At 42.0% G+C, this 18,107-nt stretch overlaps 3 protein-coding genes across 3 annotated transcripts in view; 2 read left to right on the top strand and 1 right to left on the bottom strand.

Moving 5' to 3' along the window:
* Nucleotides 1-18,107, bottom strand: part of LOC136435294 (uncharacterized) — a 25,312-nt gene extending 7,205 nt beyond the window's left edge. The window contains exons 1-10 of the mRNA XM_066428634.1: nucleotides 17,792-18,107; nucleotides 17,104-17,277; nucleotides 16,570-16,621; nucleotides 14,626-14,842; nucleotides 12,697-12,861; nucleotides 11,625-11,831; nucleotides 11,471-11,587; nucleotides 10,892-11,039; nucleotides 10,560-10,580; nucleotides 9,722-9,890 (exon numbers count right to left, since the gene is read on the bottom strand). Coding sequence (XP_066284731.1) covers nucleotides 9,722-9,890; nucleotides 10,560-10,580; nucleotides 10,892-11,039; nucleotides 11,471-11,587; nucleotides 11,625-11,831; nucleotides 12,697-12,861; nucleotides 14,626-14,842; nucleotides 16,570-16,621; nucleotides 17,104-17,277; nucleotides 17,792-17,897 — 1,376 coding nt within the window. The 5' untranslated portion in view covers nucleotides 17,898-18,107. The remainder of the gene's footprint in view (nucleotides 1-9,721; nucleotides 9,891-10,559; nucleotides 10,581-10,891; nucleotides 11,040-11,470; nucleotides 11,588-11,624; nucleotides 11,832-12,696; nucleotides 12,862-14,625; nucleotides 14,843-16,569; nucleotides 16,622-17,103; nucleotides 17,278-17,791) is intronic.
* On the top strand, nucleotides 226-2,173 carry LOC136434252 (uncharacterized). Its single transcript, XM_066426983.1, has 3 exons — nucleotides 226-608; nucleotides 1,213-1,406; nucleotides 1,932-2,173. Exons 1-3 carry the CDS (start codon nucleotides 605-607, stop codon nucleotides 2,121-2,123), a joined length of 390 nt encoding a protein of 129 aa, XP_066283080.1. The 5' UTR covers nucleotides 226-604; the 3' UTR covers nucleotides 2,124-2,173.
* LOC136435019 (kelch-like protein 38) lies at nucleotides 2,396-9,473 on the top strand. The gene is made up of 9 exons (XM_066428188.1): nucleotides 2,396-2,538; nucleotides 2,985-3,141; nucleotides 3,715-3,851; nucleotides 4,234-4,541; nucleotides 4,999-5,146; nucleotides 5,484-5,617; nucleotides 6,113-7,232; nucleotides 7,556-7,851; nucleotides 8,593-9,473. Exons 1-9 carry the CDS (start codon nucleotides 2,438-2,440, stop codon nucleotides 8,763-8,765), a joined length of 2,574 nt encoding a protein of 857 aa, XP_066284285.1. The 5' UTR covers nucleotides 2,396-2,437; the 3' UTR covers nucleotides 8,766-9,473.

The following is an 18,107-nucleotide window of genomic DNA, read 5'->3' as shown; positions in this document are numbered from 1 at the left end:
AGTGACATAACAGAAGCAAACAAGGTGGGTTAGAAAGCAAGCTGAACTGCATATTTCTATTGATCTCTTAAAGTTCATCATAATTGTTAAACTGAAAAACTATGAATTAAATCTTGTACGTTTTGGAAATTGAAGACTTGTGCACGTGGAAGCCATCTTTAGCAAGGCCTTTGTTTGTTACACAGACTTGTGGTTATAGACAGGAAAGGTCAAGTTTCTCAAGACTGATGGAGGGTCACTTTTCCCTGTGCAGAGGAAGCAGCTTCTATGCACTCAGACATTTCTGCTTGGTGGTGTAGTGATAAAGGGTTCAGCCTTGGTTAGAGCAGACCTGTTTCCTCACCTGTCCCCAGTGTGTGGATAACAACAGTACGGAAGGCTGCACACTGAAGTGGTACCCATGGACTATGCTACACAGTAACACTAAGCCAACGGTGGGAATTCTTTCTGGAAGGTCTAAATACTATTCTGTCCTCACTGCCGTAATTCCTGTTAAGCTGATGGGATACATCATGTAGAAGGCTTTGAAACACCTCTCTTGTGAAATAAGGCGTACACAAGACAGGAGTTTCACAACTTTCAAGGATCGGTTACGTTTTGGAAGATGGGTAAGTGCACCTGCAGTTTTCAAATCTTTAAGGTTACTTTTCCGAAACTGTCCCTCTCCAACCATATTTCTTAATTCTCTGAGAGGAAATACATGTAGATGGCTAGACTTAGTAAGCTGTAAAATGGGAACTTGAACAAACTGCTATATACATGTAGAATGTAAGAATTGAATTTATTTTGCAAGATCAACCAAGAATGAGAAAGTTTTTTTTGGAAAGCAATAACATGCAACTTCTGCTTAGTAAACATAGGTTGTCTTCTAGCACTTACTAGCAACCAAATAAAGAAAAATATGATGATGAAGGGAAAACACATATCAATGTACTATAACCACTTAGCTGTTCTGTTTCTCCTACTCCATGGAACCAGGCTGAAGAACCTTTAACTTAATACCTTCACTTAATTAGTGTTTTATTTTTCTACATACCATATCTCTGTTTAACTTTATTTCCAATCATTCACCTAGTATAAAATGAAAATTGCCTCAACAAATTAATTTACAAATGTATTTTTTGTCTCTTAAAAAGCCTGTTGTAATAGGTTGCTACAAGTTACCACTTTCCAAAAAGAAAATTTGATAATATAATACGTCTACATCTACAGGTGCAGGTGGGTCAGTCGCTGGTAGAGGGAAGCTGGGGGCTGTAAATTTCATCTCCAAGACAAGAGCACGACTAAGTAAAAGAAGGAGAGGGCTTCAGGCTGCATCGGCAAGCAAGGAATCTACCACCTCACTGCCGGGGGTGGGCGAGGAGGAGGGGATTTATTGTTTCCGCAACCATGGACAGGCAATACAGGTAGGCCCACAAAATGGTACGGCCCCAAAACAAAATGCCCTGGTTATTGTCCAAAAAGATTGCCAGACTATGGTTTAAGTATTGTATTCCTAACGTTACATGCACATGTACCTAAAAAAGACCCCTTATCAGCTAGCACTCAAAATAATGTACTCTAGAGTCATTATACCAGCAATAACTACTAAATTGATACTTTTCCTTTTAACGTTCAACACTCAGTCACCAGGATATATCCTGAGTTTACCACTTGAGTTGCAGTGGGCTGGAATGGGTAATGCCTCCCCACATAAATGTGGTGTTCGCTAACTTAGTCTAAACAAATCTGTAGTGAGCTTCACACAGTAAGTGAGTGAGTAAGTCAGCTATCCCAACCTTGCATCTGGTGAATGGATTTGTGTGCTAGAAAGTTAGAATAATACAATAAGACAAGACAATCATGGAACAGTTGTTCATGTGATACATCTTAAAAACTTAAGTACTCTTGTTGAAAGCAAGCATAAAAACATAAGCCTGATTTTCTTGCAGATCATGGAGAAAATGAATGAGTTGAGAAAGAAGGGTGAGTTCACAGACATCACGTTGGTGCAGTGTAAGGACAGCGACTTCCCCTGCCATCGGGCGGTGCTGATGTCTGCACAGTACTTCCGCCTCATGCTGGAGGACCTGGAGGCATGTTTTAACTTTTCTTTGCATCATATTAGTCAATATTTGTATTGAGGCGTGTCATTGTACAATTGTTTTCCATTGTTTCTTGTCTGTTGCCAACAGTCGTGACCCCTCCTATCCTAAACTCATAAAGCTTTGTACTCTAGATCTTGCTCTACTGTCCTTCTTCATTCATATATTTCACAAAACTTACAATTTAAAAATATCTTCAGGAAATTGTAATGGAATGTATTTTCTTTTCTATCTACTTCAAGAATCATAGTGGCATGTTGCCAAAATGCCATTTTTATCTTAATTGTTGACTGCTTTATTTGTGTTCTCTACTCCAGCTTGGGAAGGCAGGAGCCAACCTGTCCATCCTGCACATGCACACCGAGGTGCTGGAGGACCTGCTCAGCTTCATCTACACTGGGAACATCCTGGTCACACCTGCCAACGCCAGGCACCTGCTGGAGGCTGCACACAGGTGAGGGCACCATGATGTGCTGCACCTTTACATCTGAGACAAACTAGGACAGACCTGTGGTATACCGGTAGTTAGATTTTTGTGCATTCATAGGATACTCTTCACTTCATGTAAGGAAGGAGGTTTAAATCAATCTACAATGTATTATGTAAGCTACATGTTGGAATTCGAAAGACCAACTAAGGACCAAAAATGAAAAAGTCACTGATTTACCCTCACCACTAAAAAAAAGTGGTCATGAAAGGTCATTAAAATGTCACAATTTATAATTTTTTTGTAATTACACACTGACAGTAAACCAACAAACCAATCGACCTACCGTCCCACTGCAAATTTAAGAAATACACTGTCAGGTAAAATCACTGTCCAAGTTTACGAGAAATTTCAGTTCTGTTACCAAAAGATGTAAAGTAAGACTACTTCTTGACATATATCCAATGGCACAGATTCCAGATGCAGGATGTGGCTGAGAAGTGCTGTTACCTACTGGAGGCCATGCTGACACCAGCAAATTGCCTGGGCCTGTGGCAGCTGGCCGACACTCTGGACCAGGGAAGTTTCCTCCTGAGGGCACAGCAGTATGCACTGCACAACTTTCAACAGGTCCCACATTGACACTCTTTTATCTGTTCTACATATAGCCTATCTTTTTCTTCTTCACAGTGTGTGGCAACCTTATCAGGTTGAGGGCTCCGGCACAGTGGGGGTAATGTTGTGTGGAGGGGTTGGTCGCTATTTGCTGTTTTGGATTTGGCAATGCTATGCACAGGATATAAGTGCATGGTTATGGTCAGTCCCATTGTAGACATGGAAGGGGTACATGAAGTATGTATAACATTACTGGTACTAATTGCCCTTTGGTTGCAAGTTTGTTTGAACCTTTGTTGATTCATAAGAAGGTCAAATCGGCCTGCATGCCGCTTTTCATTGAGGTCATGATCGGAGGGAGGTAAGGGTCAGACATAATGTAACAAGTGTCAGACTTCTTTTTCTATTATTCTTTGTTTTGACTCTTTAACTTTTGAAGATCCAGAATACTGCAGAACTAATTGTATACTAGTATCAAGAGCCGATACTCTATTTGAAGCCAACTCTTGATTCAATTGGAAGTCTGACCTGATAAAATGATCAAGTCCGAAGTGTCCATTATTGTAGTAACAGTCCCCCTTTATTTAGGTTATGCAGCATGAGGAGATGCTTCAACTGTCCAGCCAACAGATTGTACAGTATCTGAGCCATGATGACCTTTGCACTCCAGATGAGCACACGGTGTTCACTGCTGCCATGAAGTGGCTGGACACTGACACTCACAGGTAAACTTACACTTGAAAACCTTGTGATGTTAATACTGGCGACTTTGACCTGGGAAAGACACAATCTGTGATACAGAAAACCTGACAACTTTTAGCCTTGTCTTTGGCCTTGGTACTGAATATATAGTCAAACCTGTACAAGTGACCACCTCCACATAAAGACAGCCTAATCAATGTGATCACTTTTTGGTGGTCCCTTAGATAATTATTCCCATTGATACAAGCATTAAGAATCCTGTCTATATTGATCACCTGTCCACAGTGAATTCATCATATGATACAGGCAAAGTGGCACAGGAAACATTGCGCACATGTCTGTGATAATCTTGTTTGGTGAAAACATCTCTGTCGCTAAAAGCTTTATCTAATAATCCATTCACAGGAAGGCCTGCATAACCAAACTCGTCCACAGTGTCCGCCTGGAACACGTCACCCCAGAGTTCCTGGTGAACTCCATCGAGGCTGTGCCGTCCATCATGGAGAACCCAGAGTGTGCTCAGTACATCAGCGATGCCAAGAACTACCACCTCATCAGGGTTGTAGAGAAGGTGGAGCCTAAGTACAAACCCAGGAAGAGCTACACCACAGGTCTATCAGGGAAGGGGACCAGGGGAAAACAGCTGTGGGCCCAGGTTAAGAAGATGGGAGGTCCCAAAAATAACCAAAGCAAGGGAAACACGGGTAGTACATGTAAGTCTTTTCATATTTCATCCTTGCTGAGATTGGAATTTACACAGATCGCTCTCAAGATTAATATTCAAGACATTTTCCAGACTTAGAATATTATGTAATGTACACATATCATTAGGTCCTCCTTTTCAATATAGTTCAATAATGCCATAACGCCAATGCAATTTAGAACTTTAAAGTTTGCATTGTAACTAATCTAAAAGGTCAATGTATGGTTATGTTAGATAAGAAAGATTTCAGATACATGTTGATATTTTTTGTCAGAGGTCTATCAATATTCTTGATATCATACAAAATTATGTACAATGTTCTTGGCTGCTTCAACATTACATGGTACTTCATAATGTTATACTATTCACCAGTCCACCTTTCGGCCATTAGCTAAGGCAGCCAATTGTTTTCTCCCTGACTTTTTCTACAATGCTTACTTTATCCCCCCCCCCCCCCCCAGACACAGCTCGGCAGTCAGTGGCAGAAGCAGGGTACCAGCTGTGTAAGCCTGAACAGCCCAGTAATGTACTGAAACTGATGTGTCAGCAACGCAAGGATGCAGAGCTGACAGACATCACTGTCTGCTGTGAGGACAGCAACTTCTACTGCCACAAGTACCGAACTTTTGAAACATGTTTCTACAGCACACTGTTTATTGCTAATGGATGACTAATAGTCCTTGCATTACATGTATACTGGCTAGTCTGTGTGACACAAACTCCGCTATCCAAGGTGGTAATAGCCCCTCCCCTCTAGGGGCTGACCGGTGTTGGGAATCGCTTAATATAAGCGTGATTCAATCAGGCTATATATTGGCTACATTTGTATATCTAAACATGGAATGCATGATGATATTTATTCCTAACATGACCTGCTTGATTACTTGAGCCTGAAACAACTGTCTGTTGTAAAATAATACTTCAAATTCTATTCCATCATTACCACCCCTAGGGCAGTGTTGGCTACCAATGCGTACTTCATGGCCATGTTCTCAGCTGACATGAGAGAAAACCAGAATTCTGAGGCCATCCTTAAAGGTGTTTCCCCTGATATTGTCAGCAGACTGATCAACTACATCTACACAGGCAAGTACCAGTGCTGTTATTTTGCCCTGAGCTTTATTGTAAAACATGAAACATATGACTTGGAGATTTATAAATCATATTACAGGCAACAGCTATAGCATCAAAGTTATCAGAGAATGAGGAGTAGTACTTATCAATTCAGTGTGTGACAATCATGAATTCTTAATGGTACTTTTGTTTCTGAGGTAGCAGTCATCCATTACATCATCTTAATCTAACTTCAAAAATAAATACCTTCAATATGACATACACAAGAACAAAAGAATTTCTACGTTCATTATCAATATATCACTTGGAATGTCCAATAAGAGTTTTGATTGATTCAACAAGTAGAGCATGTTGAGACTTGGTTGTAATTATATGATATTCATGATGTTGCATTGCATTTTTATTTAAAAAAAAACATGTTTCTGATCATGATAAACAGCCTTAACAGATACCTTAACACTACTAAAGAAAAATAATGACAACTGATATCATTTTCAACTTCTCCAGGAGAGATCACCATGACTACAGCCAATGCCCAGGACCTACTGGAAGCCTCCTGCCACTACCAGTTCCAGGACGTCCGAGAAGCCTGCTGCACCTTCCTGCAGGACAACCTGCACCCTGCCAACTGTATCGGCATGTGGCAGTTTGCCGAGGCTCTGGCCTGCGACCGGCTACAGGAGGCAGCCAAGCAGTACGCCCTGCGGAACTTCCCCGACGTCTGTGTGGAGAGCGAAATCCTCGCCCTGCCGTTAGATCACATGTTAGAGTACCTGTCCAGTGACAAGTTGTTCGTGATGGAGGAAGGGACGGTATTTGACACGGCCATGCGGTGGTTGAACCACGACCTTGCCAATCGCCGGGACGCCGTGAGGGACATGCTGGGTACAGTCAGGCTTATATCCGTACATCCGAGCTACCTGCAGAATGTTGTGTCAAAGAACGCTCTGATCAAGCAGTGCCCTGACTGCATGCAGCTTGTGGAGCAGGCAAAGAAGCATGTCCTCCTGCAGGACTGTGACTCAGAATGGGTTGGTCGAATACAGATGAGCAAGCCTCGTGACTGTGTGGGAAGGAGCGTCCTGGTGATCGTTGGAGGGATGGTGAAGGTGGATCGCAAGGAAGTCAGCACTGACAAGCTGATCTACTATGACCCACAGGACCCAAAGTGGAGACTTCTGGGTAAGCTACCTGTTCCCCTCCTCAGCCCTGGAGTGGCGGCCACCAGAAACAGCATCTACATCACTGGAGGGAAGGCCATGCTGTCCAGAACAGGGGAAGAGGACGACACAGTCACCAACAAGGCCAGCATGTACAGCCTGGCCATTGAGAGGTGGCTGGACCTTGCTGACATGCTGGATGCGAGGCGGAGCCACGGTTGCATTCTCCTGAACGGGAAAGTGTACGTGGTTGGGGGACTGGACCAACATGATGTCGTCATGGACAGCGCCGAGGTCTACGATCCGGAGATCAACCAATGGGAGAGCATCATGCCCCTCTCCAGGGCAGTGTGTGCAGCAGCAACTGCAGCATGCCAGGGTCAGCTGTACGTGATTGGGGGGAGCACCATGTTCAACCCTATTGTTCCCATCAACCTGATCCAATGCTTCAGTCCTGAAACTGGCAGGTAAGTTCTCACTGTCCACTCAATAGTGTCCTATTTCGACACAGAGGGTGTTGGTCTTACTTGTGCAAGTTTTCAGATGTACATTGTATGTATTGGACTGCACATACTTGCTATGCTTGTGACATCAAGAACTGTTAAATTGGTGACAATGTCAGGAACTTCAACACTGTAACAGTTGTAATTCTCAGTTCTACCATCAATGAGACAGCACAGAATCTTTATGACTGCTTCTCCCATCCTTCTAAAGGAAGGTCAGAAGCAGATTAATGCTGACTGTTTCTCACAGCACTATATCACCTGCTACACCTCTTGTTCTGCTGTAGATGGAAGTATGTGGAATCTTCCCTGATAAACCACATCGGAAGCCCAGCTGTGACCATGGATGGAAAGATCTACGCCATAGCAGGAGCATTCCACAACCACGTCATCGTCTTCGACCCCAACACCAACCAGGTGACCAGGGTCGCCAACATCAGCATCGTGCGGGCACTGCACTCGGCCGCCATGTTGGACGGGAAGATCTACTGTACCGGCGGGATACGGGACGTGCCGGAGGTCGCCGACCCCTACAACAGCATGGAGTGTTATGACCCTGAGACTGACACATGGACTGCAGCAGGTATTTTTCTGCACCTTCTTCCATATCTTCATTTCTTGTGTTGTACAAATGGTTATGCCATGAAACAACAATCAGAAATAGAAATAACGGGTATTCCAATCCAGGTAAGCTTATGCAGAGATTATTCCTCCATTGCTTTTGAGAAGAACAACAGATAAAGTATATACAAGTTTCGTGTTCCGAGGACATTCTCTTGGCTTCTGATGAGTATGCAGTGTGTGTGTGATCAAACAAACATGATTGACAGATGGGTAACATTATGGTATGGATGATCTGATGGATAGATGCAACCACAGGTGATTGGATGATCAAACAAACAGACAGACGTGATGGACAAGACAGGGGATGATTTCATGCGTTTAGTGAATTTTTCTGGGCCATCATTGCCAGTCATCAAAGAGAGCAGGTCCTCCTACAGAAACAACAACAGATGATGTCATGTCAGTAATCCTACACTTACATTTAGATGCCATAAAATGTGTGTTGCTACATTTTCCCCGGTTTATTCTTGATTTTTAAACACAACAATGTCTGCCGTTGTTTTTGTGGACCATCTGCCACATTCCCCAGGACAATACTGACTGTTCATCAACATTTTGGCAGGTGAAATACATTGCCTATGTGCAAAAAACTAATCAGTTGATATTTACCAACTGATGAAACTATTAAGATCACAAACATCTGTCCTCAATCATAGACAGTACTGCAAGTTTTACTGACAACTCTGTTGTTACCCATCAGGTAAACTGCCCCAGGCCTTATTTGGACACAGGTGCGTCACAGTCTTCAAGCGGACAAAGAACGAGCCAAGAAAGAAGAAGAAGCCAGCAGGGAAGTCAGATCAAGTACAACTGTCCAGCGACCATCCTGCGCGCCAGTTCTTACAGCGCAGAGGAACAACCATCTTGGGATAGGCTGCATGTCATGTACTGTTGTAAATATGATTACCACTGTAATTGTAATATTCATCTTATAATATCCACCTGGTTCAAATATCCATGGTAGGTGCTTAGCTTAGGGACGACTTATCTATATTTCTTATGGCAGAGAATGTCAGTGTATAACATTACATATCTTTCTGTCTGAATGTAAAGAAAGGCTGTTTGATGATTTCATAATCATCAACAAAAGATGTGTGGTACATGACAGTTGAAGCACTAGGTATGCCATCAACTATTTTGTGAATATTCCACACCAGTGATGTAAAATGTAAGTTTATGAGGTGTAAAAGTTTGTTTTATGTTATGATACATCTGTAATATAATGTATATGTACCTAAATCTTTGTCTAAAGTTGATCTCCACATTGACAGGTCTTTGACTTGGGACTGCTTGGTGACTTTTACCTACATTATTTTTCAATATGTACTTGATTAGCAGACATGATGCATGTCTTATACAAGTATCTGAGTTTGTCTGAGTTTGATTAGATTAGTACACGCTACTTGTTTATCCTGAAGTTAATGATATTGTGTGCATTTATATCTAGTTACTCAACCTTGTCTGCAAAACCTCCTGCTTATAATGTGTTTTGGTTATTACAGCATGTGATTTGCATTGTATCTATGGTAAGGCCCTTTTTCTTTGTCCACAATTTGGTTGAAGATAAAAAATACAATGCTATCAATTGTGTGGCTGATCTGTAAGAGTTTCTGTAGCAGTCTAGTATGAATTCACTTGGTTGATCCTACTACATTCACTTGTCTGATTTTCCACTGAATTTGAACAGGCATGCAATGTTGATGTTATGTCGAATAATCTCTCATGTCTAATAGCCCTACACACTGTCAACTAACTACAAGTGTGATGATGTTATCATAATGATTATACAAGCTTTGTGATAGACAAGTACTGTACAGACTGAGACTCACGTTACTGGTGTGAAGTATGTGGTGATACACATGCCATCCTGCTGTACGGACGTGTTGTGTGGGTACAGTGACATCACATCCTTCACCGTAATCATGGCAACCTGCTGTACAAAGTCCAGCACGGCCAGCCCCGTCTCCACAAATGCCTCTGTCCTAGACAGGCTACCATCTGGGAAAGGTACAATAGATACAATAACTACCAGAAATTCAATAGGTTGCAGTAACAGCATGTCAGACATTAGGCCACTGCCAAAAGTCAAACTGTAAGTGATCTCAAAACCCTGGGCAGTAAGAACAAGATTGAGGGTACATTTTGCATTCCTCATGCAACAGGTATGTGGTGCTTATGCATGTATGACACTCTTGTGTTTTATAACCATTACTTAATATGTAAACTTTTGCAGTTCGTCCATTTCCTTATTTCATATATTATATTATGTGGTGTACTTAAAAGCATCAAATGTAAATGGAACAAGTAGTTGCAGCAACACTTCTCCTTGACGTTCACATTGTTACAGAAGATGTTCCATTGTTCATGGTATCTTAGTAAGTGTATTTGAGACTAATCCTTTAATTACCCAAGAAGTGCTGATTGCTCATTCTACATTGACTGTACCCTGCATAACATGAACTAATGTGTGAAAACACTACTTGTTAAATTTCATGAATCAAACTAGAATTACACTTGCACACAACTAAGCATGCCCTGATAACCTCTGACCTACTGTGCTATACTATCTCTTATTTTTGTGCACTCTAATCTCAAACATGCACACACAGTGACAGTGTAGCAGGCTAGCAGGAAACATTGTCACACCAATAGACATGTACATTTTACCTTCCTCTGGGTATTCCAGTCCTGATAAGATAGAGGACAGAAGGGAGGAAAGATAGTTAAGATGAGAGAATGATGCTCATCAGAAAGGTAAATGAGAGAGAAAACATCATATTAATATAAAGAGAAATTCAAAGCGCTCATTTGTTATCATCTCAGATTATACATTAAAAGTACATTTAGTCTTATATCAGCATTGTTCCCTATACTTTATTTTCCCCCGAAAGTGACCATTGAAGGAAATTAGAATTTGAAAGAATTGTGATGAGAATTGAGTGCTAGTTTTTAGTGTTAAGTACAGCCAATGTTTTGCATCTAGTTCTTTAAAACATTACCTGCCAGCACCACAAAGTTGATGGTTGATGACATGGTCTGCACCAGGGCTGCCAGCACCCTGCACCCAGCCTGCACCACTCTCTCCTCACCCTTGTGTTCATCCACGGCACGGACCACCAGTTCCACTACAGACTGACGCACAGGGGCCTGGGGGGGACAGTCATGTTATAGCAACCTTTACATCAATGTGAAGTGTATGGTATGCTTATCTAAATGTACATGACGTTGGTTAATGCTGGCATGCATATGGAGGAAACAACATTGACAATGTACAAAACATGCAAGACAAGTACACACCAGCTTTGACAAACATAACAATTGACACTTCAGTATTTTGCACATTTCGAACCTGTGGTCTGTATGTGCCAGTGTTTCATACTGCAACAAGCAATGACATTGTTTTCCAACTTTGAAAAAGGAGCCCATGCATGGGCATGATCTTTTTTATGTCATAGCAAAGATATCAGGTTTCTGCTAATAAAATGCATATCTTCTAAAATGATCAGAATGATGCCATGGCCCCCTGCACAGCTCGAGAGGCCCTTAACTTAAACAGCCTAAGTGCCCTTTCAACATACCTTCTCTCCAGGAAGTGGTCTGTACGTTGCCAGCTGCCCAAGCACCTGACAGCTGTACAGCTGAAGCTCTGCGCTGCAGTAGTGGGCTGCCATGGCCCCCTGCACAGCTTGAGGGGCCTTTAACTTAAACAGCCTAAGTGCCCTTTCAACATACCTTCTCTCCAGGAAGTGGTCTGTACGTTGCCAGCTGCCCAAGCACCTGACAGCTGTACAGCTGAAGCTCTGCGCTGCAGTGGTGGGCTGCCATGGCCCCCTGCACAGCTGGAGAAGCCTTACACTCCACCAGGGCCTGCAGGTTGGCTGTGAAGGTGCTGAGTCCTGCCAGCAGACGCAGCCACAGGATGTTGTGCTGAATGGGGTCCTGGGAATACAGAAATGGGATTCTTCAGAGCTGAGCAATGGACTGATAGCATTTAAACCTGATTTTATGGATTACATCAATGAATGCATTGATTTTGGACAATGACACATGGTAATAGCAAAAGCAAGGTGCCAACAAGACAAACATCCCACCTAGGGGTGGGTACCGGTACATAAAATTCAGGTCAGGTCCAGGTCCAGAGGGTCAGGTCCAGGTCCAGACCTGTACCTGTACCTGATTATAGTAGTGTCGCAGTACATCATATTTTGGAGAGCGAGACACACGTAAAAGTCTCCAAACGTCATGTCTGGAACGATATAATTTCTTAGGTTTGCACTTTGTCTCAAAATTATAACTATACTCTCTTGCCGTCTGTTTACTCATCCTTTAAGTGTTTCTAGATATGATTCACAGCTAAAGTCTTCGAAAACGACTCATTAAATCTGCGTCTTTGTATTTTCTTAGACCAGTTATGTGGCCTCCTGCTGGTAGCCTGGTACCATGAATTTTCTAATCGGTCCATAGGCCGGTCCACTGATTTTTTACGGACTGGTTTTTATGGACCGGTCCATTAAGAAATACCGGTTTTGTACCGGTACCGGTGCCCACCCCTATAATCCCACCCCTTCTTACACTAAGGTCTTGTTCAACACTGCTGCCATGCAGTACATTATAAAATCATGATAGAATTTGCAGGCATGGAGCATACCACTGGCTAGAGGCCAAGCTATCATCTAGGGCTTTACTTGTAGGCTATACAAATTGTTTTATCTAGTATTTACTTTTTACCTTGTGCCTGAGATGTATATGGACAAAGACCAAGATCGATCAAAGACAGTCCATCTTTGCGCAGAAATTCACTTACCAGGGAGAACCTGAGCAGCTGAACCAGCAGCTGGATGATGCAGGTGTGACCTGGGACCCGGCCCGCAGGTGTCTCGCCCCTCCCATCACTGCTCTTTTGTCCCGTCTCCTGGTAGAACTCCCGCACAAAATCCACCAATACCTGCTGGTCTACCTCAGATACCTCCTGGACAATATCATATCAACACCCAATCAATGGTGATAAATTGATGAAGGTTAGATATCCAGGTAATAAGATATAACAAATGACAGTTACTCAAGCTACTGGATAAAATTTGGAGACAGGCAGACGTTTCAGATAGCATCTGCTGTCTTCAGAGTTTTAGGTTTAAAACCTGGTTACTCCAGTTATGCCCTTTAGTCACCAACAAAAGACAGTGGAAGCTGTCTGAAATGTTGGATTGTTTCCAAATCTTATCTCGTACTGAGTAATTGTCATTTGGCCAATCAGTGGTGATGTTACAAATAGCCATCAGTTTATATTAGTCAACAAGAACATTTCTGTAAATTCTTGGATGTCCATCCTGGAGCGATAATGATGTCCATATATAGCATTGTAGAGGTGCTCGCAGCATACGGGCATACGACAGACTCGGACAGAAGTACTGGGGTGAGGTCTCAGTAAGCTATTACTGATTAAAAGCACACCCCATTCTTTCCAAGGACACCCTAAAAAAAAGTTAGGTGAACATTCATGCTTTAAACTTATCTGGCTTTCCTGACATCACCACATTGCAAATACAGGCTTTCAGACACAATTTGAAATTCATTTGATCTATAGTGATGTTAACCTTATTTTCTGCTTTTTGGGTAATGATGCCCCCGGATAGACCAAGTAACCAATTTCAAACCATTTTATGTGACACAGCACACTGTCCAAATGCCTGGTTGCATTGTAAGGCATCATGATGATACTGATTGATATCCCTATGCAGCATGACATATGACCAACCACCAACTGATCAAATCAGGTTTCAGCACCAGGGACAGCCCTGCCTGATGTAAGTACAGAAGAATCTGTGTTAATCCTACATTAAAGCCAAATCAGACTAAGTGCAATACATCATCCTTTCGGAGGGATATATCTGCGACCTAGAAAGAGCACAGGAAAGATTATCATTAACAAAAGACCATTACCAATGACGTAGCAACTTCCTTATCTGACTTGTCATGATTCAATTACTGAGGAGCTGATTTGATTACAGGCTGGAAAGCTTCAGCTTGTAATGTACCTGTTACGTTTCCTACAACCACTTAAAAAGGCTGGAGTAGAAAATATGCCTGATAATGTTAGATACGTATGGACCTGTGTTTTATCAGGCGTCAAGCTGGTAACAGTCAAACACTAATCTGGACGTTGCTGAGACATTGTAAGACTCTTAGAAGGGAAAATTTCATTTATCTTTCAAACCTTAAGCTCTTAAAATGTACTGTCGATGTTGGGATAAAGGAAGCAGTTCATTCATCAATGTTGTAGATTGCGTGGCACTGAATAATTAAATGATAAGGCCAGGTGATCTATCTACATGTATATGTAGGTCAGGAAGGTAGGCAACTAGTTGTAGTCTAAACCAGAAGACAAATTTTACATTGTAACAGTAGAAAATTGCAATCATCAAATCACTGTGCTACCTTAATATAGAAACATTAAAAAACTATAAGAAATGGCACTTTCTGTTTTTTTTATACAATACTGGTAACCAAGAATACTGGTTTGCAACATTAAAATTTTTATACACAAACACATAATGGACATTGTGACATTGGCATTTTCATTTGATGCATGGTTTTAAATAGAATCTAGTGCCTGAATGTTTATATGCACATTGCACATTCAAATCCTAGGACATCATGAAAACACTTTGTTCCTCACATCTTTATGCTTAATCTCTGGAGAGAATCTTTGCTTGTTTGTTTACAGTTTGCTTACCTGTAAGGCCTTGAACAGTGTATCCACCAGCTGTGGGGTAGGCTGGAGGTCAGGTAAGGACAGCAGCTGCCGGCTCAGGATGGAGGATGCCAGGTTAGCCACCTGGTCAGGTGTGGTCAGGTGTTCCAGCAGGTCGGAGTCTAGGTTGGGCTGCACCACCACACACCAGTCAGGGGACAGAGGGGAGGAGACAGTACTGGTAGGTCTCCTCTCCTCCCTGTAGGTGAGCAAATATAAGTTATCATATTGTACACTTCAACTAAGTTCAAGCTGATATGTTGTTGTTCTGTGCTGTTTGGTGAAGTTTATAGAATGTGAGTGTGTGTGTGCATGTATGAGTATGTGTGTGTGTGTGTGTGTGTGTGTGTGTGCAAGGGGTGTGTGTGTGTTTGTGCATGTGTGAGTAAGACAGACAGATGCTGTACATGTATGACAATACTGTGGTGCTGCTGAGTCCTATCAGCTTCACTGAGTGGTTCATTTGTAGGTCTATTATTGGCCTATATGGCCTTTTTGTGGTATGATGATTTATTGCCAAGATGTAACCAAAAGCAATGCAATCAGAATGCACTCTCTACCTAATACCTAAAGACCAATACGATCTGTAAGTTATGTACAATGGATTTATACAATCACGTAGTACTAGTCAAGGTTGGTACTAGTGTAGTAAGTGCCTATTAGTAATACCGTTAGAAACACTGTAACAAAGAAAGCTTGGTGCTGACCATGTAGAGATATAATGTATCCATGATTATAGCTTCTCATGACATGCATGTGGTGATTTATTACTGTTTCCTGTGATATGACCACGATACCCTATCAGTATCATTTATTGTTTTCACATCGAGAAACTTGATAACGATAAACATTGTAAGGATTTGGTTACGATGATCATGCGTATGTCCCAAATAAATCATGCGTATGTCCCAAATAAATAGTCATTGGTGATGCAATGCCAGTGACCGTAGCTTCGTGGCAATGACTATTTTCTACTGCAATTTTAGTGACGAAAATAAATCTCACATATAGTGATTTCAAAACTGGAAGAATTCACTTTTGGGAACTCAAGGTACAATCTACATTAAGACAAAATGTAGATAGCCAACAATGATGGACCTCAACAGATTTCTAGAAACTAATTGAATTACCTCCTCAAGGCATCCCTTGATAAGTACACTGCACATTGCCCCATTTCGGTCCTCCAGCAATACAGCTGTTGCCTGTCATTTTAGCATATATTTGTCCATTGTGCAGACAACCTATGCTGTGGGGCTGACTTCAAAAAACAAATGAAAGCTTTTTTTTTCTGCATGACATAAAGCTAATAAATAGATCTGTTGGGATTCTGAAAGTCCTACAAAAAGACATGTGTCAAGTCCTTTCCATACTTCAAGTTAATAGAAAGAGGAAAAATATGTATTGTCAACCTGGACTCCCTTAAGTATTAAATGGGATGGACCAGTGTGCTGTTATGGAATAGGTCTTGAGAGATCGTGTTACAGAAAGTATGATGACAGATTCGGATCAGGTTTGGGCAGCTGAGAACATCAGATGACATACATGGCATCATCTGTTGGTAACCTTTGGCCTAATCAGCTGTGTGAGCAACAGTAAATAGGTCTTCAATCATCTTCATAGTTATCCATTACAGCCACTGTTAATGGATGAACTTGATACATGAAGTTGACTTGTATAAACCAGTGATTGACAGTAACATGCTGCCTACTTTGTGTGGCTTTGATGTTATCTATTGCCACAAATGCACTCCCAAACTTGACCTGTATTGAACTCTGTGAGAGTCAATAAAATGTTTTTGTCATAAAATGACACAATGTCTGAAAGAAAACAGGTGGCTACGTTCACTGGGTATGTATTTACTTCATATCAATGATCATTGAGCATTTGTAGCTTCAAGGAGAAGTAAAACACCCCTTTGTTTCTTACCTTTTTCTCTCAAACCTGAAGAGACCATGTCTCCCCACCCTGACAAGGCATCCTGTAACAGACAATTAAAGCCAGTTCAGTTCAAAGTACTTTGAGGCGGGTATATCTAGGTTTTGACTTGTTTTACTTTTTACTTTAACAGCCAGGGGTTCTGAGTAAGTTCATGGAAACGTTTTTTTTTTACAACTTTACGAATTGGATTTATTAAGAGTCTGACCAGTAGATTCTAAAAATTTATGAAGGAACTGAGGGTGCAACAGATATCATTATAGCTTAGTACAATGAAAATATAGTAATGATCATCATCATCTGGTCGAGCTCAGATGTTCTTGACTCATTCCCCCATCTCACTGGTCCTACAAAGCTATTAGTTATGTTATAGACATGAACGAAGTTAGGATATGCAACTTTGCATCGCTGCATCCAAGGAGATTTATCTCGCTATACCCAAGGAGGATTAAAACATTGTTTAAGCCTCTTGGTGTAATCGCGTATTAAATGGAATATCCCTTGTTGCCACTGAGCCTGACCTACCCTGGCTCAGCTGCGTTGGTTCCCCCAGTTCCACATCGTTGATGGAGCAGCTCAGAGTCAGACTTCCCTGTTGGGCGGCAGACAGAAGAAAGCCCCCAACTCTAGCCTGTACCACACAGAACACTCCTGCCACACTTTCACCTTTTATGGCTATGTCAACATCCTTATTGGATCCTGAAAGTCAGATGAAAAGCAGAAGTTGCGGTAAAATATTAATGATGAAATGCACATGCATGGAAAAGAATGCAGAACATGTAAGTTTCTGCTTAATTATGCCAATAAACTTGAGTTATAATGTATTACTAGTTGACATGCGACATACAGCAATAAATGTTCAGGAATATTAATGGTTTCACATTATGCCAATGATCTTTACTAGTATATTTCTGCCCCAAAGGACCAAATGCAATAAATTGTGAACTAAATGCAGTTTTTAAAATGGCAGGGGTGCCAAATTGTTTGCGATGTCATGTACAACGGCCTACGCCCGGACCCTACCAAGGTCCATTATGATTGTACATGGAGCGAAAGTCACCGTAAATGCACTGTTCTGGACAATGCACTTTGTAACGTGAGCACAATTCGAAGGACCACGAACCATAAACGTTATTGTCACTGCATTGATTCAGAGTAATCTATGACATTTTGGTGTGCTTGTACGCTCTAGATTCCATGATGACAAACCTACCTATAGTAACATCTCGCCCGGTGCTCAGTTCATGTCTCTGTCCGGTGTTCAGGTCCAGGAGGAAGGCGGTGTTTACAAGACTACCACTTCCCCCGGCTGCCGCCATGTCTCGCCGAGTACCCTGATTTGCACGGTGCCTGATAACGGGTTTGCCGCTCACAGGGGCCCAGAAAGGGCCCCGCACACTACAGTCATGTTTCTGAACTACCAGCCAACGTCTGTGCAGTTATTGGCGATAAAGGCGCCCCTAAAACGGGCGAAAATCTACATGTTGTGGGGAGGGAGCGCAAAATCGTGCGCCGCTATCAGCTGCAAG

The sequence above is a fragment of the Branchiostoma lanceolatum genome, chromosome 5 (assembly GCF_035083965.1).
Source record: "Branchiostoma lanceolatum isolate klBraLanc5 chromosome 5, klBraLanc5.hap2, whole genome shotgun sequence".
NCBI lineage: Eukaryota > Metazoa > Chordata > Leptocardii > Amphioxiformes > Branchiostomatidae > Branchiostoma > Branchiostoma lanceolatum.
The sequence above is the reverse complement of the archived record's forward strand: the minus strand, read 5'-3'. Positions and strand labels throughout refer to the sequence as shown.

Bases quoted from the DNA above. Each gene is read 5' to 3' on its own strand.
- LOC136434252 (XM_066426983.1), top strand. The intron at 1,407-1,931 runs GTAGGCCCACAA...ATTTTCTTGCAG, and splicing joins ACCATGGACAGGCAATACAG to ATCATGGAGAAAATGAATGA.
- LOC136435019 (XM_066428188.1), top strand. From the start codon at position 2,438: ATGCACACCGAGGTGCTGGAGGACCTGCTCAGCTTCATCTACACTGGG. The intron at 4,542-4,998 runs GTAAGTCTTTTC...CCCCAGACACAG, and splicing joins GGGAAACACGGGTAGTACAT to CTCGGCAGTCAGTGGCAGAA. The intron at 5,147-5,483 runs GTACCGAACTTT...TACCACCCCTAG, and splicing joins AGCAACTTCTACTGCCACAA to GGCAGTGTTGGCTACCAATG.